The following is a 26312-nucleotide window of genomic DNA, read 5'->3' as shown; positions in this document are numbered from 1 at the left end:
CATTTTTAACGAATAAAATAAAGAAATGAAGATCTTATTTTGGTTGTTGTGGATTAGATCGTAAGCCTTTTTGTGGTAGCGAGTTTGATTTTTGAAAGTTATTGGATAAAGTGATGGATGAAGTGTGGATTTTTTTTAGGACCCATGTCCGGCCGTCAATGGGATACCTACCTCATCAGTCTTGTACAATATCGTTCGGTATATAGTTACCATGCCCGCTACTTCTTAAGGCTGATCCAAGCAGAAAGTCCCATCCCCGCTCCCCACGGGCGAAATCGCTATGTATGGAGACATATAAACTTGCAGGTCACTCATTGCTTAGCGAAGAACTACACATTAGGCCGGCTTACATGTGGAGAGCAAGACCTAACCGACTCCGTTGAGGTTCACTTTAAGTTAATAGTTCGAAATATAAACTTAGGGAGTTGCAGTGCCATGGCCAAGCCAACCTATGAGGTAGGTCGGTCCAAGTTATCACATCATCTCAAGTGCTACAATGCATATGCTATACCCCCCACATACGCTTTCCTTCTGGCTAAACCTGTCCCACGTAAGCAGAGGTGGGCTTGTAAGCTTCGGAGAGATATGAATGGGGAAACAATCGATGAAATAGCCACCGAAGATATCGTCACATCATCAACAGAAACATTCTGCTATCAAACCATCTTCGTGACGATGGACGGCAAATACTCACGATACGAACCCTGGCACTCGATCACTACCGGCAGGGATCCTCAAGGGAGAGTTCCCAAGCCCAAGATTTGAAAAGATAACATATCACTGCAGAATCCAGATGCAAGCAGACGTACTGTAAGCAAATGCGGGGAATTCAACCAACTCCAAAAAATCTTTATAGACGATCCATCGCAAGATTGTACCTAGATCCACCTTCAATACCAGCAACACTAAAGTACCTTTACCGCAGCGAATGATAACAAAGTCCGCTCCTTCTAAGACGAGTATCATCGTGCGAGGTTGAAGCTTAGAAGCTCTATCCATAAGTGCTTATGGAAAACGTCACCAACACTTTTACTACCATCCAACTACTTATTCACTACACCAGGTGGCTCTTCTAAATCCCATTACCACCAATTCACATCTCAATATCACCTGAGATCATGCCTCGGGAATTTGCTTATCGCCCCCTTTCGGGCTCTTCCTTAGACTCTCCTTCAGCAACACCCGCTGATGATAAAGAAGAGGAATACGTTGAATGCAAACATTGCACGACACGTAACCGGACTCGAAAGAATCATTGGATTGCTCATGCTGTGAGCTTGGTTGCTATTATCAGTCTATCAATCCTTTTGATACGCTCCTATGACGGTGCTATCATAGCTGCAAGATGTTGGGACATGCATAACTACTACTGTAAGCACCCGGATTCTCCTCCTATCTTACTTCTGTCACATGTTAGCGGTTAAACTTACAACTTCCCATCAGCCCCTGTCAACGAGGCATTGAGTACTCAGCCCTACATCACGGTCCGGTTCAACGGGTCACTTTGGTATGAGTCTCCCTTCAAAGGTCCACCAACCCCAGCCGTTGAAGAGGCTTGGCACTCAATTATGCAATATGGGATGATCGCCGTGTCCGCATCAGACTATGAGAAAGTCAACCACTCAACCCGTACCGCAGTCCAGTTTCCTGAAGAAGCTGGAGGTGGATACATGGTAACGACAGTCGGGACGCATCAACTTCATTGTCTGCATTTCCTCTGGCAAGACCATCATCGTACTTACTTCCCGGATGTCTTACGCAAGGTGCAAGATGTTCCAGAGCTATATGAGCGGCATTTTGAGCATTGTGTGGACTACATCAGGCAGAGCATCATGTGTAACTTCGATACAGGTTTGGTGACGTATGATTGGGTCTTGGAGCATCAAAATCCGACTCCCAATTCCAATGCCATGCACAAGTGTGTGAATTGGGATGTGGCGCAAGAGTGGTTGCGAGACCGAGCAGTTGAAATCCCGGATGGTTTCAAATGGAAGCAACCTGAAGGACAGGAAAGTCTACCATGGAATCCTTGATACCTAGAATTCGAAACATGGAGGGTACCTATGTAGAGATTTGAGAAATGATAGGTTGTCGGCAACGGCCGAGTCCATGCAGTGAGAAAGTTGAACAACCTCGCTCGGCAGCGGAACGAGGTCACAACATAAAGGGCTAAGTCTAGAATGAGTATCCTGACGAATCATCTTCATAGTTCTTAGTCCCCAAATTTAATAAATAATACGTAGTACTTTTCTCGAGACCTTCCTACTTGGACAACTACAAAACAGATCTGACAAATAAACATCTTGAGTCAATCAGCCGCAACGGCCCGAATAGAGAAAAAAAAAAAGGAAAAAGCATTCCATAATTTACTCATAGTTTTATTCGTAGGCGATTAAGGGCTAGAAACGCAATACCAATGATGGCACTGTCGAAAATAAAGCCCGCCCAGGCGAACAACAGACCTTATATCAAATGTACTGCAACGTCGGACTGGTAAACCAACTGGATTTGCGACCGCATAACTCTTACTTGCATGGAGGAGTCGAATACCCGAGTCTAAAGGCGGGAGTGGCTTGACTTGACAGGGCTTTAAAGGGAGATGATCGTGCCGTGCACATGCATGTAAGATCAAGGCTCCATTGGCTCGACATATCACGCCTAACCGTATTGTGACAGTTCTCGGTACCAACGTCTCTGTCCTGTGCAAAGGTTCCCTGCTGCTCGCTATGTATGAAGTCCACATTACCTACCACATTGCCACCATAGCAATGCCACTCGTGTGCCTTAGACTTGCAGGCTTGCTATCATACATAGCAGTCTGCATACATAGTACATAGAAGTTAATGACCACAAGATAACCGGAAATACCATTCAGTCCCGTTACATCGCAGACAATAATGCTTCCCAAAATATATGACGATGCTTCGCTTCAAGTATCTCCAAGTATGCAATCCAACCCCATGCATCCCGCAAGAATCATATCATCGCCTACTATTACGGCATACGGAAGCTTAATCGTGACGCTGTGTACCAGATCCAAACGGGAGGAACCGCGAACAGGCTGACAGGCAGAGCCGGCGCAGTTTTATGCATACATTTTATGTATAATACATCAGCCTCCTTAGCCCACGCGGACGACCCACCAGCAAGGATTCAATCACTTCGGATTGAGACGGCGGAGGATTTATATGTTACATCTTGGGGGTGCATACATGAATCCTTCGAATACCGGCCCATTAATTCATTAATTTGATGGAAAGATGAAGAATTTCGCTACTTTCACTGTCACCCTACCTAATAAAACTAAAACTAAAAGCTTAGTGCCTCTGCAAACCGCCTACATGTACATACATACATAGTAGCCGTCTGTGGTGATAGGCATGCCCGAAGAATCTGTTGGAAACTGTGGCAGGTTTCCGGACGCAATACGATAGGTGTGGCGTTCCAGACCTACAGTAGACCAACATACATATGAACTCAGGAGATATCGTTGTCGCTTCGGCGACTTCCTGGCGGATTTCACCCCCTCATCATACATATCACTACGGCCAAGTTATTCGGGAGATCTCGATTCTACTAGAGGAGAGGGATTTAAAAATATCCTACAGGACAGATTATCGGTAGATGCATACGGAAACGATTTATTGATGGGCTGGGCACTCGGCCGAATGTGATGTCTAAGTAATTCAGATAATCGGCCGAAATATCTGTTTGGATTGTGTCTTCGATGTGACTAATTTCATATAGTGGCGACTGTTATCCATGTACGAAATTTCGCGTAAGCGTGTTTTCCTAGGGCTTTCGTTGATTCTATCTCCAATCTACCAATAAGTCTCTAACTAAGAGTAAGAAGAGTGCGACATCATGGCCGTAGGCAAGATCGTTGGCGGGCCATGGTGCATGCATGCATACCTTTTTTCAAAAGCTTCTTAAAACTCCAATGCAAGCGCACGCGGCTCAGAATAGCAAGAAAAAGATAAAAAAGCAAAAAGCTCAGTCCCAGGTTCGAATCCCCTCGGATAGGGGCAGGGGATTCGAACCCAGGACCTACGAAAAACCGGCTTCGTTAGGTATCTGCTGTCAAGTCACGTTCTTTTTTTGGGAAGAACGGTTCAGCATAAGACACCACAGTGGGGTTTTCTCTGGCCTCAAGTCGCCCGGGCGGGGGGCGTCGGTTGAGAGTTTGTCTGCAATTAGGATATATAACCTTCATTTCGAGGTAGGTACTTGGGCAGGTGTATCTCGTTGCCTAGGTAGGTTTCTGCCACCTGGTCTCTCAGGTGCTAGGCAACGAAGAGGGAGTCTCGCGACGCTAAGTCGCCCTACAGATGGCAAAAGTTGCTAGGGGTTAGAAGTGTGTTTAATTCTATTGCTGCAACGGCACAAGGCTCCAGGTAGCTGATGGCGATGTTCGCGAGCCCATGTGCAGAGCGCCTCCATCGTGAATAAAGGTAGGTAAGCTGTAATAAGTAGTGCTAAATGTTAAACTCCATAGCAATGTTAAGATGGGATGTTGCATGCGTGCTTAGATAGTATCCCTTCATGTCTAAATATTAAAGAGTGGAAATAACAGTAGAATGTATTTGGATTGCTGCTATATATGAATAATCTAAATATCACGTAGGGCAATGCTACATTTCTAAGTTACAGAAAGTTTGTCTTGCCAAACGCTGCGCGAAGCCATGTAGTTCCTATATAGATCGAATATCAGTAGATACAAGGGATAATCGACGGTATAGATTATATTTCACCACACAACTCATTGTCGGGAAGTAGTCAATACCAGGGGCGGTTAAACTGGAACATAGTCTATGATAGAGCTGTTAAAGTGAACCGTATTAGAATAACCCCCCTATTTCCCTCCTTAAATCAGTGCAATCTTCTCCATCTCTAAATTATCCAAGCTATAGGTTTTACTTATGGCATAAGGTCTATATCCTACTCTATAGATGCCGATGCTACAGCGCTTTTGCGAGATTCCATCAAACTCTACCAACAAAGTAGACATTCACTTAGTAATATAATGGAATTACGGACTTTCATACTCGTGTTATAATTCCCCGTGGATATTCTAGATATATCCCTAGTTTGACTTGGATGGACTGGCCCATGACCAGGACGGGTTATGAACAAGGTTGCAAAGGGGCTGGGGGGCCTGTGTTCGAGCCTCTTGAATAGAAGGCCGCACACAAGATCATCCCGCTAGAGAGCGGAACAGTACTCGTCGCTAGTTATCCGCCAAAATTGTTCAGCCACCCCCCAGATGGGCTGGTAATCGATCTTCCGGCCTCGTCAGAATTTTTTGGCAATATCTTGTGACAATATCATACTATTCGCTATAAAGTAAATTTCGACAATAGGAATCATAAGGAAGACGACATCTATGTTGGGTTTAGATAAATGATTTTAGCTCTCCCCGATGATAGGAAGAGCCTCCTGTGATAAGATCCTTTGGCTTCTAGCTCTTGAGAGAGCGCAGTCGAAGACCTGTGGGTAATGACAGAACTCCCTTGTGCAAAGTTCTCTATATTTCTAAATGGCATCCTCAGGAAGGAAGTGTGCTGCCCTAAGAGAGCCAATTTTCTTGAAAAATCAAGTTTCAGGCCAGCAGTAGTAGATGCTCCCCTAGACCTAGGTACAGAGCTAAACTCAGATTGCGAGTTGTACGTCTAACAGACTTTCGCGTGTTCTACCCATAACGTATGGGGGCTTTAAAGGATGCCAGACGAGCCTAGTAAATCTAACAATATGGCATAATGTGTGACGAATTACTTATGCTTTAACATAAGTCTCTCCATGAATGTTTGCAAAGTAGCTCGCTACGAGTGTCAAGTCATCGTTGGCATAGATGCTCGCCATCTGCGTATTCTATTTCTCCCAGTCAAGTTCACTACCCTAGATGATACAAAGCCAGTCAATCCAAAAGCAGGCAAATCCCAGTTTCCGCGTGACCGTAACAGCGTCTTAGAATATCCACGGTGGCCTTCTAAAAGGGACGCCAAAATTACCTTCTTTTACGTCGACATATCGGACCTAAAAGTGGCTTGACGTTAGATACAATGTACCAAACTCATTGGTTTCTATAAGATTAACCGAATTTAAATTATGTGTACCAAAATCAACCACTCTTGTAGGCATCTTTATAGTCAAACCACGTCAGTAGGTATCCTTGGTGCCCAGCTTCATATTTCTGCAGCCAATCTTGGATCATAATACTAAAAGTCCCTCCAGGGATGCTGCTCTCAAGATGATAGCATGCGAAGGTACGTTGTGGCAGTGCCTCATTGGAATATGTCGTTATTTAGCGACATGTTACATGTCAAGTGGAAGTTCATGGACTACTTCTTACAGGGCCTGAAGGAATACTCCTGGTCTCTGAGGCCAATTCAAGAAAAGCAGATAGATTTGCGTCGATGGATGTCTTGCGAGAAGAAAACTCTACGACATTGCATCGATGGCAACCAGATCTTGCAGCTTCTCTTAACAGATAGAAATTATGTTACTCAACTGAAGGGCGTGTCATGTCCTTGAGAACAAATAGGCAGGACTCATTGCGGTTCATATACATCTCGTTATAATTTTCATATCTGCTGAGGGCTTCTCTAGAGGCCAAGTCACATGCTAAGAAGATGCTACTTATCTCTTGGTCCTCATCGGCGAATCCTATTGCATGGTTGCTTGGCTGATAATTCGATGGAAGCGTGCTCGTCAAAGTAAGTTGAGAGAAATTTGTAGGTAGTTTGTCTTCGTAACTTGCTCCCCTTATTGGTCATGTCTTTTCAATTAGATATATTAACACATTATCGACGATGTAATAATCCAGTGTCAAGATAATCCTCCGCCGTCTATTGAATTGGTAGCTTTTACGTGTGTGCCTAGGGAAAATATCGACTCATACACGTGAATAATAGTACTAAAATAGATCTACATCTCAACGTTGGCTAACTATCTCTTAAGGTTAATTTAGTCTAATTGAGCAAAGATAAGACATCAGAGAGCTAAGATAAAACTAAGATATCCCAAAGTGTTTGATATAGCAAAAACCACAACAGTTTTAATAGCGCCCTGTTTATATAATAGCAAAATAAATGGCATAACTATACCGAATTAGTTTGTAGATAGTCACAACGTTTAGTAGATCTGCGGTGGGTAAAGTGTATATCTTATACCTTGTCATCGGCAGCACGCGCGATAAGGGGGGTTAACTTTACTGGACGACTTGGACTTACTCCTATCGTCTCTGCGGGGGAGATTGCATCACATATACCTAATGTATATGCCCAGCTTGTCCTTGCATTACTGAAAACATCTCCTTACCTAACTGACCTACATATTCAACCTGATAGGTCCCCGGATTGTTTCCTAGTTATTATCTCCTAACTCGCACCACCTTATCTTCTCTGCCGCCGCTAGTGACGCAGCCGACAACGGTCATGAGCAACGAGCATACTTGGTCGTCGGCATCAAGCCCGAGATATCTCCTGTCTTGGGCTTTCTCGTCCAATTTTCTCGATTAGGTTGCTGTTGTTTTGGCTTAGCTTAGTTGGCTTAAAATTAGCCTCGTCGTCCTAGAATGAGATGCGGCCGAGAACGGTATAAGTGGCTAAGCGCCCTGTCCTACATATATCTAGATGTTCGGCTTTTTCCTCTGAACCTAGTGTTTCCGATCTAGAATTACGAAGTGAATCGGAAGTCGGCTTCGATTCAAATCCTTTGTATATAATTGCAACATTCAAGGTACGGTAGTCTCTACGATGTTTGGCCAGGAGGACGAGCAGGTATGCGGGCAAACAAGCCAGGGCTATAAGAGCTTGTGGGGGCTGAGTAGCGATTGCGCTTCTACGACCAAGGCCTACTGGGGTAGACTCTCTTCCCAAGACCATCTGAAAGAATCAATCTATGCTGGCACGCTCGCGCTCGTGTTATTATCCACGATATTAGTATATATAGTTCGGAGACAGAGACTCAACAAGCACGACACGCGCCCGTCTACGCCAACCACGCCAGGACTTGAGAAGGCGGCATCGAGGAGAAGTAATACTCAAGGTCGCGAATGGGGTAAATGGGTTCCATCGGACTTTCGCATGCCGAAGCCAGACCCGTATCCAGACTGGTCGGTCGAGCACACGAAACCGCTCCCATACAGGCCGTTTCGGTATGGCCCCAAATACAATGTAACCATGGGACTCCGATCGGTTAAACATGTCGATTGGATTGAGCTGGATAATCACTTCCCACGGTACCACGCGGACAAGGCACGGCGCATCGAGGAGCGTGGCCATAAGTGCTGTAGGACAGCGCCCGAGGCGTATCCCGCTGCGGTAGAACTTCTTGAAGATCTAGTTGACTACCTGCCGGCGCGATACCCGTCGCTGTACAAGCGGACGGACGTCGGGATTGACAACCTCTGGTCCGGCGAAAGCTTTGATATCGTAACGCGGCCGTTAGCAGAGGACCCGATGCAAATATCAGCCCGGCTAGTACAAGACGACCTAGCGATCATGATTGAGAAGCCGGATGGGCAGTATTATCTTCTAGCAGGGGCAGTCTTGCTGCCAGGATTTTGGCGACTGGAAGATAAGTACGGTATGGCGCTGCCGGAGATCCACACGTCCGGGGATGTACCGCAGTTCCGGGAGAAGCTAGAGAAGGGCATGTTAAACTTCTTCCGACGGCTGCGGCCAGATGAGATGGTGGCGCGTAACAATTACTTCCTGCAAGTGGACGACGATCTGGGATGGTCTTGGAGTATCGGGTCAGAAGACGCGCCAGAGGTGAGTTGGAACACAGCGGAGAAGAATCGCGCCGTCAAACACCATTATTTCCGCTCTGAAAGACAGACGCTGCGACGGCTGCCGCGGACAGGAGGCGTGGTATTCACAATCCGAACATATTTCCACCCGATCACAGAGATTGCCGAGGAGGATTACGTACCGGGGCGGTTGGCGAGCGCGGTAAGGAGCTGGGGGGATGATGTGAGCCGGTATAAGGGGAAGGAAAGGTACGGAGAAGTACTACTAGAGTACCTGGACAAGAAGCATGAGGAGCAGATAGCGAGGGGGTTGGACCTCAGTCGCGAAGATGAGGTTCGAGCGTATCCATACTAAGGTCTGGTTACCGTGAATGCCTTGGCTTTATTTTGTTTAAGCTAAGTATCTAACAATGAGAAAGAATTTGGATTTATCGTAATTAGTACCTAGGTCCTAGGCATACTTCCAAGTCAGGTTTGAATGTGCTTCAGAGTCTTGTCTTAAGTCTTAGTGTATATGAACAGTTCGTTTATAAGAATAACTCACCGAGTATATGCAATAATCGATTTCTCATAGAAATGACAGCATATCGGAACAACGCGGCCCCCCCTGCCGCTGTTACACAAACTGCAAGCTGCAGGTTGTCCTTTGCGCAGGTGGCTTCAACTAACGAATCTGAATCCACCATCCCGCTACTGTAGCTTCAACCGAGCTTCAACTACATACACTACAAACCCACCTCATACAACCATTAGGAGCATAACATCGAGCTCGAACTCGACAATAGCCATGTTCAATTGACCTGATATTTCCCTCCTATCGTATACGCCTAAATAGAGAAATAACTATAACCCACCCCGAATGGAGTCAGCACCGCCTCAGCAGGGCGTGCTGAGCTGGCGCCTCAGCTCGCATCCCATCACACTGCTAACCTTTCTCGCATTCCGCATCTGTAAGCCGGCGACCTTTTATACTCTTTACCTTGGATATATAGCGTAACAACACAGCGAGATAAAATAAAGCAAAGCTAACCTAAGGTTTTTCCCGCCCAGCGTCGCTCCTCGTATACCTCTTCGGCGTCATCTTCACGGATAACATGGTCCTCATCTTTATCATCACGATCCTGCTACTAGCTGCCGACTTCTACTACCTCAAGAACATCGCCGGTCGGCGGCTAGTCGGGCTGCGCTGGTGGAACGAGGTCGATCCCTCCACGGGCGACAGCCGCTGGGTCTTCGAGAGCAGCGATCCGGCGGTTCGCACTATCAACGCCACCGACAGTCGCTTCTTCTGGCTCGCCATCTACGCGCAACCCGTACTCTGGGTCGCTCTGGCTATCCTGGCTTTCGTGCGCCTTAAGTTTATGTGGTTACCCCTTGTTGGTATGTCTCTCGCGGCAGAATGATAGTGAAGAAGAAAGAAGAAAGAAGAAGAAAAAGAAAGCTGACAGCTAGCCACAAACAGCCATTGCGCTCTCCTTGACGATCACCAACTCCCTCGCCTTTTCGCGCTGCGACAAGTTCAGCCAAGCCTCCAATATTGCCGGCAGCGCTTTCTACTCGGGCAACATCGCAGGCAACCTCGCGAGCAATATGGTCGGCCGCTTCTTCACCTTTGGCCGTTCGTGATCCGCCATTCTACACATAACCCGAAGAGTCGAAGTTATTTTGAAGGGGAAAAGAAAGGGAAAGGCGTACTCAAATATCTTTGATACCGGTTTGAAGGGGCGACAGGTATTCTACAGGCATCTACTTATCATGGTGTATTTCTGTCTATTTTTTATAGCAAACTTCGGGACAAGAGCCTGTTGTAATACTATGATATCTATGACCTAATGAAATTTGCGAATTTAGCGATGTCTGCAAAGAATTGTACAGGTACTTTATTGTCTATTAAGATTACGTAGGACTGCTATAGACCATGCAGACGTTAACTCCCGCCTCCCACGGTTGCAGTCAAGAGGAAAATACAGGAGGTTAACCAAGTTACCACTGTTTTATTGAGGATCCCATCGTATTAATTATATTAACATCTGCACCGCTGCGTCTACTCATCATGTCGCACAAGTGTAACCACTGCTCAAAAGGAGGCTAATCACGTGGAAATATATACGACCTCACATCCAAAGCTAACCTACCTATTCATGTCCCCAATTACTATCATATAAACAGTTAGATAATCCAATAGACTCGTATATCTATATATACAGGCTATCTGTTAGCTCACCATCTATCGTAACCCTCACAGAACAGACAAATTACGTCGTTCCTCAGTTCAGTCCCCCACGAAAAGCCCTTCCCTTCCCTCCCCTTCCCTTCTACTTGCTACACGGGGTATATGGGAGTAACGAAAGTATGAAGTCATATATACGCGTAAGGGGGTAATTCTTCTTGCTCTTGCTCTTGCTCTTGCTCTTGCTCTTGCACCTATGTATTCTCACATCCACCACATACACATAAAATTAGCATGATATAAAACCCATCAGAACTCCAACACCACTTGAAAAACATCAGGGGTTCTTCAGAACATCACTACGCTATTGCTGTTTTGCCGCTGTCACGGTTGCTGCGCCGCGCGGCTACTCCGTCCCGCGTCCTCGATCGCCGCGTCTAGGTGTCGCTCCTCTTCCTCCAGCCTTCGGATCTCTTCTTCCGTCATACCTTCCTCGATCAGATGCGCGTAGCGGGACTGGAACGGAGGTGTTGTCGTACTGGGACGGCCGGCGGATGCTAGGTCTGACTGGCTATTCGTAGCAAATGCCGCTCCTGGAGGCAATGGCGGGGAGGGCGCACGGTCCGAGTAGGGCGCATAAGACGCGTCGTCGGGACGCACCATGCTGTCGCGTTGGTCGTGTAAGCCTCTGCTATGATCAGGCGGGAATGTTGAGTGCGGTGACGATTCCGACATGTTGGCCACCTCCTTATCCGCGATCATGGCGTGCGAGCCCGAGGCCGCCGTGTAATCCGTGCCACCGACGCGCTCGCCGCTATTACGGCGCCGTAGACAAAAGAACCATACCAAGACCACGACAATAATGATAACTGCGACGGCACAGCCCACCGCGATACCTACAATAGCGCCGGTACTTAACCCTCGGTTACCAGGAGACCCCTCCGAAGCCTGTTGAGCAGACGTTTCGGCGGCGGGCGTTGCCGTAACCGTCGATATCCCGGAACTTTCTGGATCACTCGAAGACCCCTCGATATCCTCCTGAAACGCCGGACTTGACTCCTTTCCGGTATTCTTAATAAGACGGCTGGCCTCGCTATATCCTTCGCTATAAGTAACGGCAAGGACAGGGCTGTAACTGCTACCACTAGATGTAGTATTCTCCCACTGAATCTCGTAGTATAAAGGCTGCATAAGGTTATCGCCGTACGTAAGCGTAAGATCGCCCGTAAGTATAAGAGTCAAGCTTTCATTAGTTGCTGTTTCATTTTATTAGTACTGCGCAGTTTAAGCAAGACAAATATTATAGCATACCCGGGAAAGAGCTTGGTGGAAGCTGGTCTTGTCTTTCTGCTACTAACTGACCGTCCAAGAGAGAGTCCACCGTAGTACTTGTCTGGCTTGTGTCGCTCATCTCTCCCATCGCAACGGTAATCTTATCCTTATACCGCTTTAGGTAGATAGCACTAACGTTCAACTCGCTGATACCTTGTCCCTTACTGAAATATATGATCTGATCCGTCTCTTGCGGCTTATAAATGGCGGGCGTCGGAAAATTCTGCACCTGAATTACTGAGTTCGGAGAAGATTCTATCATCGCTGTTCCCGCCTCGCCGGTCGAGCCCGGCGTAGCTCCGCCGGTAGTACGGGAGGCATTGTCTTCCGCTCCCACCAACCCTACTAAAGAGGCCAGGATCCCGAATCTCGAGGCATCGAGCCGCATCGTCGTGTGAGCAAATATTGGGATATCGTTGTCATAAAACTCCCAGAAGCCCAGATATCCAAAACTCAGCGCATATCCAACATCAAGGGTATCTCAACCAAGTGCGCTCGCTTTCGTATGTGTGAATGTTCGTTGCACCAATGACACAGCCGGAAACTTGGTTGATAGCACCGAGCAAGATCCAGATCAGAGAAACGATAGGAAAGATGAGAAAATCGTCCGGGCGTGAGAGGAAGGAAAGGAAAGTAAGAAGAGCAGGGGGGCCTGTCAGCTCTCAGCTCTGCCCGCTAGGGAATGGATGAAGATGTGCGGGTCCGGGTCTACTGTTACAAGTGCACCAACCATGTTCAGCATGCAGTAAGCCAATGGACACCAGACTGCGCCTCTAAAACCAACTAGTTCATAGGATGGCTGGATGGATGGCACCATCAGTTACGAGCCTATAGAGATTAACGCCATCCCACGAGATCTCCGTGCTTTTTTACATACGCAGGACGCTTCTACGTGTGTAGATATTGCAAGACACACGTACATAGTACGGTATATGGCCGGCTACTACAGCCTGCCTTATGGGGCGGCACCCCGGTTTTGCCCAGCCCGCTAGGCTATTTCTTAGGAATGCCCCAAGTAATCATGCCAATGCCCTAAAACCACAGCTTGAGCATGCTAAATACGACCGAATTCGTGGATAAAGCTGAAGACTTTGTGCCCTACTCGGTGAGCCTTAGGGAGCCATGATAAGCAGGTCTTAGCTGATGATGCTACACGATGCCATGACGCGTGCCTATTCTCGGCCAAATTCCGCGATGGCGGATGATAATATACCCTCAGATAGATAGTTGACCTTGGGGGTAATGCATAAAGGCCGTCGTATCAAGGTGCCGCGTATACTAGACTTGTATGAATACGCCTAATGCTGTAGTAGGCAAGTAGGGTGAGCATTGCAGAAGGGTCATACCACCTCGAAACAAGGACGTTTACAGTACATTAAACAAAATCCAATGGGCAATTCCTGATGCTCTGCGGTGAAGGAATAGAGCGGCTAGGGAAATGGGACCTTTTTGGAGATCGCGGGATCCGCACCCCGAACTAACATGATTTTCATGATTGGTTCAGCCCTTGCTGACAGCGTTACCCGTCTGACGACAAGGGTCCATTAAGGTGAAGGGGTCTAGATCCTTTGAGACTAGGGTTAAAATTCGAGGCAAGTGTCTAGTGTAGGTATGTAAGTAGCCAACGTATTGAAAAATGACCTTCAACGTAGCTGAAAAAGATTAAAACAAACGATGACATCGTATTTCATAGATTGATATTTCGACTTAGTTGAACGGCTTTCTTTTACCGACCCGGGATATCTCGTCATCGAAGGTAAGACGTAAGACGTAAGTATCTTCTTCGCTTCCGTTCAGAAACAAAATTCGGTCTCAATTTAATAAAGATGAACTTTGCACAGTCAGACGAAAACCGGGGCTGAGCCAGAAATAACAAAGATCAGACTGCGGCTGATCAGACCCTCGGCTAGGTTTAGCGTCTTTTAGCGCTTGGACGCCTCGACGCCTCGACACGGGGTGTAACGTATCGCAGCAACACCGTTAGTCCCCCTTTGTGGAGCAAATGCAGCCTATTACTTAAGCCATCAGTGCAAAAATAGCAATGCCGTCTACGTACTTACAGCCCCGCCGTTACCCATTAGGGAATCAATATTGTCCCTAAAGGCCTGATATCCCACATTCTTTCGATAACTTCCTGACCATTTAGGCTTTTCACGTCTCACTACATATCTCACTACATATGCCATCAATATTAAAACCATGTGGTAGCCAAACGCCACCAACCCTTGTGCAACAGAATAAAAACGCCAAGTTTAAGCCGCGAAGAACCTCATCTTCTTTTTCCGATCCTCCGTTCGCATGTGCAAGCAGGAGTATATCGGATAACTCTAGTAGTAATATAGCATCACCTAACGACATATATATCTCTATAAATATCCTACTTGACATTATACAACTATGTTAGGTACCTACCTATACCAATAATATTTTACCAGGCAAGATACGGCAACTATATGTAATACTTACCTACCTAACGTACGTGATGCTGCATTTAAATTTACCTGTTACACTGTGTTACGTCCACACTTGATTACATCTCCAGCATAAGTACAAATGTGAGTTAGCCTGTACGTTCAAGCTAAAATGAGCTCTTGGGTCAGCACGGTTTAACCACCCAACGACTTTCGTGGCCAAGTCTAAACTAAGAAATACATGCTCGTAAACTACCTACATATGTAGAGTCCGGTGCGAATACAATGCAAGACTTAATCATTGACGGTAACTAACTGCTTACCTACTTGAATAATTCAAACGAGAACATTATGATTGCAAACCAAATAACTAGCAAAGATCAACACTACGATAAGCAAGAAATACGTAATAGGTAGTTGAAGTATTTGTAGCTCGGAGTACGCGAGTTTACAATATCTAATAAGGCAATGACGATCATAAATAAACATCATGATGTTATCCAAGAGTAACTTGCGTTCTGGAAAGGTAAAAGAAACGGCACGGTAGAAGACAATCCCGGGCTTCCTTTAGGATCTACATAAAAACAGGCACGGCAGGATCGATAACCAGCTTTACCGTCGTGCGTAGACAAGTCTTATTAATAGCATGAGACATATGGATTACCAGATTCAGAAATAATTCGAGGAGGATACGGGAGTGAAAGTTACATACCTAGGTGTGTTCTAAGAAAACGCTCTTCTCTTTCGTTACGCTATACATGTGACTATTGCCCAAGGTAACTGATACTACGTTCTCTCCGATACCAACAATTGACAAGCCAGACAAGAGATTCGGTCTTCTATATAACTAACTGATAAATTTCAAAATAAATCAACTTGATAAAATATGTATAAGCTTTTACCATTTAGTCTTGGTATGTGGTTACTGACCGAAGCTTGTTACCAATTGACTGTCTAGGTAGGTAGTTACATATAAGTCAACTGAAAACCTAATCGAGTTATCACAAATCTCAAAACAACCCTCAATATAATAATCCTATTACTACGAGCATAGCAACTACCACTTTAGTATCCGAATTGATGATCTTAGGGTTCTCACAAGTAAAGAAAACATCAACGTCGGAGTAGACGGTTATCTGCATAGCCAAGAAATCATAGCAATAATACATCACTCACAGCTCTGATACTAGTTACCTTAGGTACTAGGTACACTAATGTCCATAACTTTACGATATATCATTAATCAACATACTACATTCGATATGATATGACTTATCTCATCAAGCAGACAACCCTCGTCTCACTCAGTGTAGCACAGTCCAGTTCAATTCAGTTTCATCCCAGAGCGAAGCACTCTCCCTCCCATCCATCCATCCATCCCATGGTCTGGACGTCGCCGTTTAAAATACCAACCAACCAACTAACTAACTACCTAGGTACCTACAACCCTAAATATGTAGCCCAAACCCTCAAAGGCGGCCCGGATCTCTCTACCGAAGGTAAAAGAACGACGAGACCTGTTAAAACGCTAAAGAACGCCGATGGATGTGCCCCAAGTGTGTATGCCACTGCAGCCCAAGACAGACAAGATAAGACAAGACAAGACAGGCAATTTTAAGCGTCGGGTACGTTAGGTAGGTACGTATGGCAATTTCCCTACAGGCACGTAATGCTAGACAGACTACGCGAAAGTCATCGAGATTTCCTTCTCCTTACCAAAGTCGTCGTCGTCGTCGGCCCAGGGATCCGCCAACGCTATATTTGGCGTCGTCTGCGCCGTCTTGATCTCTGGCCGTGGCGGAGATAGCGCAACATCGCGGTGTTCTGTGAACGCCGTGTCGAAAGTCATTTCGATTTCCTCTTCTGGCGGTGGCATGCCGAAGCCTAGAGCTCGGGAGGGGGGTAATGTTGGTGTGCGTTCCTGAGATGCTCTGTAGTCGAAGGAGGGGCTGTTGTAAATGCCCTCGTAGCTCTTTGTCTCGCGCAGGGTATCTCTTGGGCTGTTCGTTGATGAAGACGGCGAGAAATCGAGCTTCATCGGTGGTAAAGTAGACTTCAACTCTTTGACCTGTATTTCCTCATCTTTCGCGAGTTCCGCCCTGATCGCATCGACATCGAATAAGACGCCCTGGTTATTACTTTCCTTATTGTCCGTTTTGGATGCATCTAACCCCTTATTACTATCCTCGTAAACTTCCCACTCTTGTCGAGAAGTCCTCTTTTTGCGGCCGAAAATACCCCAGCCGCCCTTTTTTGAGGACCCTTCCTTTTCTAATTCCTTACGAGCTTCCTCGATCTCGTTGATCAGCTCCCGCTGTCGTTCTCTATGCCGCTCCGGATCCGGATCCTCAATCTCGCCAAACTCGTCGCTTTCAACGAGCCAGCCACATTCTCTTAGGAGCCTAGGCATCGCTGTTCGATATTCCATATGACCGACGACAAATTCCGTACAGTCGAAGTTTTCTACACCGGGTACCCCGTCAACGGAGGCTAGGCCTGCTATTCGGCGGATGCCACCGTTCGTCAGGCGGAAGAGGTAGCCCAGGATCCAGTCGGTTCTGTTGTACCCGTTTACAAACCTGCCAGCCACAACGGTACGAGCCTTGATGAATTCTTCCTTCTTCACAACGATGGGCGAGCCAAAAATATACACATTCTGGACTAGACCATAGGCGCCTTTTCGAGCAAGTTCTAAGAGACAGGCGAAGATGACGCGGGAGCCGAGAGAGTAACCGACCAACGTAATAGGCCGAGTACCCAGATTCCTGTCAATTAGGGAGTCCGCAAGGATAAGTCCACTAGCCCATGCACGGTCTAGAGAAACAGCCCACGGATTATCAATCAAATATGTCAATTTTGATAGAACCACTGGTAACTGTAGGGCAGCCATTAAACCAATTAAGATAGTGCTTCCGAGCACTTGTTGCAACCCTTGAGTCAGGGCCTGTACATGTTAACCTGTGCTCTCTCTATTCGTGTTAACGGGGAAATCGCTTACCTCTGTTGCTAGGATATTAATAGTGTCACCCATACTAGTCAACATTTCAGGCTCCCACAGAATCGAGTATATGTCTCCCATTACTGGGTCGACAGTGCTAAAAGGTAGACGGACGTCATCGATCTTGCTAGTCATCCACCCAGAGATGGTTACAATGAGATTAACGCGCTTGTTGTTGTGCAGTGGCCGATATTCAAATGTCTTCACGGCCCCTGTTCGTCGGTTTGCGGCCTTGCCACCCATAAAACTTCCAGAGGCTGCGGCGCCAGACGTGATAATGGCGGCTCCTCCCGCCCCTGCCAAAAAGGAGCTAGTACCACCAACTCCGATAGTCGTAAAACCAGCAGCAAGGCCGGCGCCGATAAGAGGTGCTAGAAGTCCAGCGGAGAGACCGATGACTAGACCACCTCCAACGGTGGCTAAGCCCATCATGACGTATCGCCTCTTGAGCGCCAGTTTCCTCCTATTTTCAAGATGCTCTCCTTCATTCCAATTTTCCTTTTCGGCCTGCTGTTGCATCTCCAAAGCATCAGTGACGCGCTTCTCGAATCTGCAGATGTCTATCCAAGGGACGTCCAAGTCTTTGCCGACCCTTTCGAGTAGCACTCGGGACCGAGCATCGTAAATTGAATCGGCAATCAGTACGAGGAAGAGATCACAGAGGACGGTCCACCGCAAATCGATATCAATCTTATCAGTGCTCGGCAACTGTGAAGGTGTCCTCACTTCTGGCATTTCGTCACCATCGTGACTTTCGTATGGTGGAGGTGGCTCCGCAACTACTTCTCCCGAGGGAGGTGTAGAAATGGATGACCGCGTGCTTTTCGACGACGTCTTCGGGGTCGACGGTGTTTTCTCAGCCATTGGATTCTTGACTCTCGAGTTCTTCATGAGGGCCGATGTGAGGTCGTTAGGCATTACTCCATGCTCGGCTAACTGCTCTATCATCACTTGTTCGGCAGGACTTATTTCCATATGCGCATATAGTCGGACCATAATCTTTTGAGACCACATTCTCATTGCTTCGGCCGCCACCTGGACCTCCTTCTTGATCTTCTTCAATCGTTCGACGCTCTCGGCCTCCTTGACCATCTCAGAGAGTTCTAGACGAGTAACTCCAACGTAGGCTATCCTTTGTCCCTCTGTCAACAGATCCTTAGTAGCCTGCAGCTGAGAGACGGCATCTCGCTGCTCTTCGTCCATCTCCGTCACGCTTGTACTCTTAGGGTCTTTAAAGAGATATCTTGTGTTGTCATCCATACTCGTTTCCGACTCCGCGTCCTCGTCATCTAATACTCTCGTATACCCTTTACCGGCCCCACCAAGACTCCCGTAGCCATAATTATCATCCTCTTCAGGGTTGTGTTCTTTAGCTACAAGTTTATTATCGTCGTCGTAAATATCATATGGTGCATATGCTGGCATCGCCTGCCAGCCTTCGTCGTCATCGGCTTTCTTTTCTTCGTGGTGTCCGGTCAATTGCTGGTGAGAGAATTCGGAAACGTCATGGTTCGTGCTCGCTAAACTGACGTCTCGACTATGGTCGATGCGTGGAACTGTTTTGACCTCATCCGCGTGCTTATCAGCCTCGATCTGCTTGAACGTCGGCCCTGAGATTGCTTGCACCTCTTTGCTTGATGTATTTTTGCGCTTGGAGTTTTGCGGCAGGTCTAGATTCTCGTAGGAATCTGGACCGTCCTTTGGCTCCTCTTTTAATGTACTCGTTTCCCTGAATTCGGTTTGCGTAGGTACGGGCGTCTTGGCTTCGTCGGCATCTTTTGACTTGGCCTGAGGTGCAGGCTCTGGCGTTGGGTTAGAGGGCGCATCTTGGAAGTCGTCGTTATCACTATTATCAGTAGAGGCGCCGTCTACTTTAGTGCCGTTTTTAGGAGGTTTCAAGGTGTTATCTGTTGCTTCCTTTGTAATCCCTTTTGCTGTTTTTGCACTGGTTGTATTTTGGGGGGTTTCGGTTTCCTGTGAGGGTTCTACCTCTTTCGTGACAATCTCTTTCGTGGCCACGTTAGAGCTGTTCCCCGTCTCACCAATTGGTCGGCTTTTGGTCCCATCTTGCTCCGTCTCTTTGGGGCTTACATATTTCCTAATAGGTAGGCCAAAATCATCAAATTCCTGGGCTCCTCCTATAGGCGCCATGGGACCGTCTTTTGCGCATGTATTTTATCGGTGTAGATACCGTATATCTGTTTTGGGCACTCCTATCTTGATCCGTTGCAGTAGAATTCACATTCCCCACGGTAATAAGGCGGAGTGTGGTTCGACGGAAGTCGTCAGAATTGCGAATCGATACGGATTAGGATCTCCGAACTTTGGTTCAAACCCTTGTAAGTCAAAGCTCGGAAGCGAGAAGCGATGGTTCTCGACCACGCGCTAATAACTTGAAGTAAAGTGCTTAACTTGGACGAGGTGTTATATGAGACCGTTATGGTAAAATTATGCAGGAATTTTATAGGATATGGCACATTTGAAATAATTTTAATAATAATATTTATGGATTGGAATGCGCGGATGGTTCTTAGCTGCTGTAGGTTGAAAGTCAATAGTCAACAATTTTAGGCCCATGCAACATGCAATGAATACACGGATACCCGGCTTAGGCTAGCTCCCATAGTACCCAGAAAGGGCCCGGTTTGGTGTCACATGAGGCTGAGCGTGGCCTAACTTACGTGTAAACCCCGTAAAAGGGCCCCCCACTATCGGCTCAGGACGGAACATGCATAAGACCCGTCGAGATGCAGTTACAATTTGTAACTTACAAATTACATACATATAATTCAAGGTACCTCATGCTGCTCATGCTACATGTAGGGTACGCCTTGAATATTCAAATGTCATAAGTTTTTATTTTTTATTTTTTTTATGTAAGTATATCACGTCAACTTGATAATGGATCTATGATGTCCGGACGATATTTCATATGTAAAAGTAAATTTAAAATTGTGGTATCAGACGCTAGTAAAATACACAATGTAGAGAGTGCAGCATCATCCTCATAACTGCACGCCGAGAAACCACCTGCTATATGCTATGTAGGTCTGTTTGGATGGATGACTTCCAGCTCTTAATCTTCTGCCTCTACTACATGCGCCTCACCATTGCCGGACGCAGTGGTTGCTTCATCGTTCGTAGAAACACTTTTGCTCTTGTGCTTTCGTATACGTTTTCGCTTTGGTGCTTCTGTCTGATCTGCCTCTGCTACGACTGCTTCCTCGGCCTTTGGTTCTTTCGAATGTTGCTTATCCGGGTTTCCGGTAGGCTTCGATTTCTTCTTCTTGACGGCTAAAGGGTTAGGTTCCTTACGACCCTGAGCCTTCTTTTTCTTCTTTTCGGATTTGTCCGCCTCTGCTGATCTTGGCGCAGCTCGTTTCGCATCTTCCTCTTCATCACTATCGTCGTCCTCCCTCTTCCTTTTGCTAGTAGGCGTCTTGAGCTCCGCCCTGAACTTGCTCTTTTCCTCTTTAGATCTGATCTTCACGCTGACTGTTGCCATTGGCTCCATAATCATAACAGATCTCCTAATGAATACCATAGGCGTTCCTGCCACCTGTCGTAGCTTTGCCCTGACATTCTCGTCGTTGATAGCGCAGACGTAGCGGTGCTTGTTCACTCCATTGTTTTTTGGATCGACAACGGATTGTAGGCACTCAAGTGTGCTCAGTGGTTCTGGGTACTCGTCGGGATGGTGGCCGCATCGTCGTCGCTCGAAATGATTCTTTGCTTGTTCTATGGCTGCTTCCACACCTGGTTCTGATTTCCGTCCGTAGAGATGTCGCATTGAACATTGAGTAATCACTACCCAATGCTAGTTAGTAGAGAAGCAAAACCAAGTGATAGGGATATAATATAAGAACATACGAGGTTTGACTTCACCGTGTAGAGTATCTTCTAATCGGCGTATCACATCCATCTTGCATTTGTTTGCTTCTGCAATAAAGTCGGCGTCTATAATGACTTGATACGGTACTCGAAACCCGAAGCTCATGGAGAATTGCTCCATGAGCTTCCGATATTGCTTCGATCGTTTGGCTCGAGGCATTTTGCTTAATTAAGAGACGGTAGATTTGGTGTATGAGATCGCGAACATTTCGATTTCAAAATTATTGGACTCGAATTCTGCATCCCAGATACAGATAACGATAAGACTTTTAGCATTCTTATCACTAACTTTAAATTGTGGATAACATCTAAGAGGTACAAGTACCAAGACACCCCGCTATAAAGATATGTCCTAGTTTCCATCAACTGATCTGCTAATAAACCACCAACGCCCGTGTTGATACCGAAAAACCAACCTCATCTAGTATATGTAAATGATCTATAATCCCATATCTAATCTTCCAAGTGACACAAAGACCAAACAACGTCGATACCACCCCGGCGCTTCGTATGGCTGGAGATAGTTAAAGTTAACCCCAACGGTAATAGGACCATATCTAGGGGTAGTATGTCTTGTCGATGGGTGTCTTAGCTATATTATATATTAGGTGTGTTATGATGCCGTGTTCCGCTGACACAATGCTGCTACAACGCTAATATCATCAGGTTTTCCTGCGCCTATTAGTACATGTATAGCCTAGTAAAAGCGGTTGATACTCATGCTACACTCACCTCCTTCACTAGCCAACCCTTCCTCGATAGCATGTTCCATGAAGGGACTTTCTGCAAATGGGTCTAATGCAATTTCCTTTGCAGCCTTAACGAGTTCTTGGGCGACGAATGTCATGCCGCCGCCTGCGCCGTCTTTACGGGGGCCGCTAGCTTGGCCCCCTTCTCCCGCCTCCCAGCGCTTGACGCTCTGAGACACATTTTCGACAATTTCATGTGACCATAAATTATCAATAACGCCGTCTGTCATAGCTAATACGACGTCGCCTTCAAGAATCTCCACCATATCTACAACGGCGTTTTTGCTTGGAGTGTCTGGACTATTAGTTCCGAGCTGTCTCGGGCAGTCGAACCAGTGCCATTGTTCTGTCGATTTGTATACCATTTCCCGACTTTTCGGCCGTACTACCATGACTTGTGAATCGCCAAGATTTGTTACATATAAAAGTGGTGATACGGAAGATGCTGAGTTACCGCTGTCAGCCTTGTAGAAGAGCTGAGCCCCGGTCGCCGTGGTGGTTCCTAAGCAATCATTGGGCCCTGAAGTGGCTTCGATTGTCCGCTCGTATGCCTGCTGCAGGTAATGCATAGGGTCTGGGCGGTATGGTTGGTTAGGGGATCGCGGCCTTGCGATATCTTCTTCTATCGCCGCCACCCAGAAGTGTAATATCAACCTCGACCATAAGCTGTAACCATTGTTAATTGCGGACTGCCATTTATAAGGCTTAGATGACCGTGGGATAAGTACCCTGCATGGCCTCTCGGCCGAGCTGACCAGGCGCCAACCCCATCGTTGGCGCAAATGAAGTATTCACCAGCATAAACCGCATCATCACCGTTTGTCCATCCGCGGATGACCTCGCCATCTACAAAGGCTCGCTTATCACGACTCTGGTGATGAGTACTAAGGGGGTCCGAAAATGAGCCCGACGGAGGTGATAGGAACGGTGGGGGAAACGGCCTCGGAGCGCGTTTTGCGAATAGCGCAAGCCCGGTCTCGAAGCGAAAAGGTAAGTTGAACTCGGAGTTAGGAAGAGGCGTCGTGATGCTACCGGATGTTTCGGTGGTTGTGGAATAATGGCTTTTAACGCCCGCAGCATGTTGGGGACGCCGAGGCCATCGTGCTAATCGGACAGAAGACAATGTCCGTCGCGTCGGACCAGGATAAGAGGCCAACAAAAAAGAGGGAGCCAACCTTCTCATGCCCACGAACGAGGTCTAGCTTTAGACCTTGAGGGCGCTTAGGTTGGCAGCCAAAAGTGTGACTTGATTGATAGATATGATAGATATAACGTATTAACACGCGCTATTCTATTAAACGTCGACGACGTCTTGATAAGGAACCTTAGTTTAGCTTTGCTTATCGCAAAGTGCCATTCTGGGTTAATTGACTGCAGAGTTGCTTTTTTGCGCGAGGATTCCATTAGTACCCAAGGTAATAAAATCCGGGAGTTTGTGACCCGGTATATCGAGTCGTCACATTTCTTATCTCTTATTAGGATTATGATGACATCACTTTCGATTACGCGAAAGATGAACTTATTGCGTTCATTAACTATCTCATATTGGAATTACTTACGGATGTAGTCCTTGGACTGGATCGAAGCGCCGTCTTGACATGGCTTGAGGTGCGAAGGCATTAAATATTTAAAATATTTAATGAAATAAATGGAGTATTGAATATGTTCAAATTGATATTTCGCATCTGTTATGCCTACCTAACCTAGGTACGTACATATAATATGGCTTATTCGCTATGTATGTACAAGCCTGGCTTTGCATCCATAATCTTGGCAGATGGAGGGGTAGAAACTGCAGATCTTCGTTCAATAAACCCGATAGATTAGGTAACTAGGTAGCGATCATGGTTTGATCTTTGGCCCAGTTCCGACAAGTGTTTCTAATTTGTGACCGTAAAGAATAGTAGTGTAAAGTGCTCGAGGCAGTGATTTACATGGTAGAATAGAAACGTTAGATTGTTTTGAAGGAATTCAATTTCCTTTATGGATTAATTTTAATTTCAAGAGATAATTATTTAATTTGACAGCTCGTTAACTCTGATGGTTTCTAACCACAACTTCAATTCAACTTCTCTGAAATACCCAATAATCAATTTACATGTATTTATCGTCTATCAGTATTAGATGTTTGCTTTGCTTCTAGACCTTTGGAGTTTTTGCACTAGAGTTTAGTCCTGCTTCTAGCAAATGCACCGGCCAGTAACTATGACGTAGAAATTTGTTCTAATGGAAATTAGTGCGCCTGTCAGATAGTCTTGACGTTGTATTGTTACTTGTACCACTTGCTTATCACTATTCCTTTCATGCATCTGTCAAGCCGTTGGCTCATCATATTTAAAATTTCCTGGTTCATGAAAGGAAAGGATCGAGAAGGGTTGCTCTAAAAACGCGCGTCATCAGTGGCTTAGGTATTTGAGGCCGCTCGCCTACATAGTAATTAACGAATAAATACGAATGAATACCTGGGCGACGATGCTGTGCCCACCACTCTACGCCGGGGAAATGGACGCCCACACAAGCCAGATCTCGGCGGTCGAAACAGGCCGACGGAACTTGGGGGCCCCTATGATCTGTCGCTAGGGTGTCTGGATTGCAAGATGCAAAGCGGTTAGCCGTACGCGGTATTTCGGCGGCGCAGTGCGATTTCGACAGCATAGCTTGAGCCTGCTCAAAGCTTCCCTATATTGTACGTCCGCGGATTGAGAGTCATATACTTGCATGTCAGGATTTCACCTTGTGGAGCGAAGGCTGAGTGTCTTGACTGGATGAGCGGGGAGAAGGCTGGTAGGTAACGAAGCGCTTGCTTGTCAGCTGCTGTACCCAAGGCACGTTTCGTGACTGGCTCTGTCTTGCAAAGTCGAACCGCTGCGATACAACTTAGGCGCGTGCGGATCCTAAATAGGCCAAGGCTATGGGTTTTCTCCTGCTTTTATGCCACGTCAGGTCCACCGAGACACGCATAGCCCATCCTTGGGTTAACTAAGCTTTGGGTCCGAAAAATAAGGAAAATATAGAGGCTGGTCATACGCATCCACATAGGGAAGTATCCGTCATGCCGTCTCACCCGACGCCCCTTTTCGTCCAATCGTTTTCGTCGGTAGGGACCGTGGTAGCGTGGTTCCTTTAAAACTCGCTTACTACTTGTTAAAGGTTCTGGCTAACGACACCAAGCTATGCTATGATGGAATTCAAGGATGTCTCTTACATATTGTATGATCTTAGTGATCTCAAGCTCTAAATTAGGTTAATCTTCTTAAACGTAGGACCCGGCATTCATCTCAGAAACAGGGGCGTTAGGTCGGCCATCGTCAGCAATTATTGTTAGCAAGCTGCTTGCTGCAAACTGGCGGATTGATCTACACATCCATGTCTAGCGTACATACATGTATGTATGTGTATGCAGGTATGTACAATACACTATAGTACAACCCCAAGGGACGTATTTACGTATGTATGCATATACGCTGACGCCTTGCAAGTTATAATAATCTATGGTAACTTCACAGTACCTAGCTGGCAGGCTAAGCTATATTTGTAGTTACTAGAACACGACACGGTATCTCCGAACTAGAGCGAGAGCGAGAGTACCCATTAAAATGAAGTTACTATTACCAGTTGCCAGCCATCGTTAATGAGTACAGTCTTTTCGGACTGACGTAGGTATGCCCCCTGCTCTGTCATCCTTTTTTTTGTTCATCAACTTTTTTTCCCCTTCCATGTTAACATACCACCTTATTATTGTGTATGTACCTAGATAGATACGAACCTACCTGATGTAGCCTGTTTCTATCCTTTAGTTGTGAACTCGCCCGATCCGTCTACATATTCGTTTGCATCTTGTTGTCTAAAGCAATTTTTAATCAAAAACAGTTCTATTGCCGTTCATCAAATTCTGAAGACCAAAGATCGAAAGACGAACGCTTAGCTCCAAATATAGGATCTAGACAAGCGCGCATACACTATCGACTCTTGCTAGGATAATTGATAATTATATCAAATTGTCCGGCGC

The 26312-nt window shown here is 46.4% G+C and overlaps 7 protein-coding genes across 7 annotated transcripts; 3 read left to right on the top strand and 4 right to left on the bottom strand.

The window, feature by feature from the left end:
• The first annotated feature begins 942 nt into the window (after positions 1-942).
• On the top strand, positions 943-2444 carry F5Y00DRAFT_33664 (uncharacterized protein). Its single transcript, XM_048013500.1, has 2 exons — positions 943-1371; positions 1444-2444. Exons 1-2 carry the CDS (start codon positions 1119-1121, stop codon positions 2031-2033), a joined length of 843 nt encoding a protein of 280 aa, XP_047866520.1. The 5' UTR covers positions 943-1118; the 3' UTR covers positions 2034-2444.
• A 4670-nt stretch (positions 2445-7114) lies between these two features.
• Positions 7115-9235, top strand: F5Y00DRAFT_232730 (uncharacterized protein). Its single transcript, XM_048007205.1, has one exon. The coding sequence runs from the start codon at positions 7755-7757 to the stop codon at positions 9105-9107; it is 1353 nt and encodes a 450-aa protein (XP_047866519.1). The 5' UTR covers positions 7115-7754; the 3' UTR covers positions 9108-9235.
• Positions 9236-9386: 151 nt separating this feature from the next.
• On the top strand, positions 9387-10650 carry F5Y00DRAFT_232729 (DUF846-domain-containing protein). The gene is made up of 3 exons (XM_048007204.1): positions 9387-9702; positions 9803-10132; positions 10215-10650. The coding sequence occupies exons 1-3, from the start codon at positions 9612-9614 to the stop codon at positions 10376-10378; spliced, it is 585 nt and encodes a 194-aa protein (XP_047866518.1). The 5' UTR covers positions 9387-9611; the 3' UTR covers positions 10379-10650.
• A 656-nt stretch (positions 10651-11306) lies between these two features.
• On the bottom strand, positions 11307-12642 carry F5Y00DRAFT_260461 (uncharacterized protein; the record flags this gene model as incomplete). The annotated part of the gene is made up of 2 exons (XM_048011018.1): positions 11307-12178; positions 12234-12642. The coding sequence occupies 2 exons, from the start codon at positions 12640-12642 to the stop codon at positions 11307-11309; spliced, it is 1281 nt and encodes a 426-aa protein (XP_047866517.1).
• A 3243-nt stretch (positions 12643-15885) lies between these two features.
• F5Y00DRAFT_268339 (DUF726-domain-containing protein) lies at positions 15886-19814 on the bottom strand (the record flags this gene model as incomplete). The annotated part of the gene is made up of 2 exons (XM_048012234.1): positions 15886-17609; positions 17664-19814. The coding sequence occupies 2 exons, from the start codon at positions 19812-19814 to the stop codon at positions 16347-16349; spliced, it is 3414 nt and encodes a 1137-aa protein (XP_047866516.1). The 3' UTR covers positions 15886-16346.
• A 925-nt stretch (positions 19815-20739) lies between these two features.
• On the bottom strand, positions 20740-21714 carry F5Y00DRAFT_260459 (uncharacterized protein; the record flags this gene model as incomplete). Its single annotated transcript, XM_048011017.1, has 2 exons — positions 20740-21470; positions 21534-21714. The coding sequence occupies 2 exons, from the start codon at positions 21712-21714 to the stop codon at positions 20740-20742; spliced, it is 912 nt and encodes a 303-aa protein (XP_047866515.1).
• Positions 21715-21829: 115 nt separating this feature from the next.
• F5Y00DRAFT_232722 (phosphatase 2C-like domain-containing protein) lies at positions 21830-23997 on the bottom strand. Its single transcript, XM_048007203.1, has 3 exons — positions 23032-23997; positions 22287-22969; positions 21830-22226 (listed from the first exon to the last, which is right to left on the bottom strand). The coding sequence occupies exons 1-3, from the start codon at positions 23484-23486 to the stop codon at positions 22168-22170; spliced, it is 1197 nt and encodes a 398-aa protein (XP_047866514.1). The 5' UTR covers positions 23487-23997; the 3' UTR covers positions 21830-22167.
• Between the last annotated feature and the right edge of the window lie 2315 nt (positions 23998-26312).

The sequence above is a fragment of the Daldinia vernicosa genome, assembly GCF_022497035.1.
Source record: "Daldinia vernicosa strain CBS 139.73 unplaced genomic scaffold F5Y00scaffold_14, whole genome shotgun sequence".
NCBI lineage: Eukaryota > Fungi > Ascomycota > Sordariomycetes > Xylariales > Hypoxylaceae > Daldinia > Daldinia vernicosa.
The sequence above is the reverse complement of the archived record's forward strand: the minus strand, read 5'-3'. Positions and strand labels throughout refer to the sequence as shown.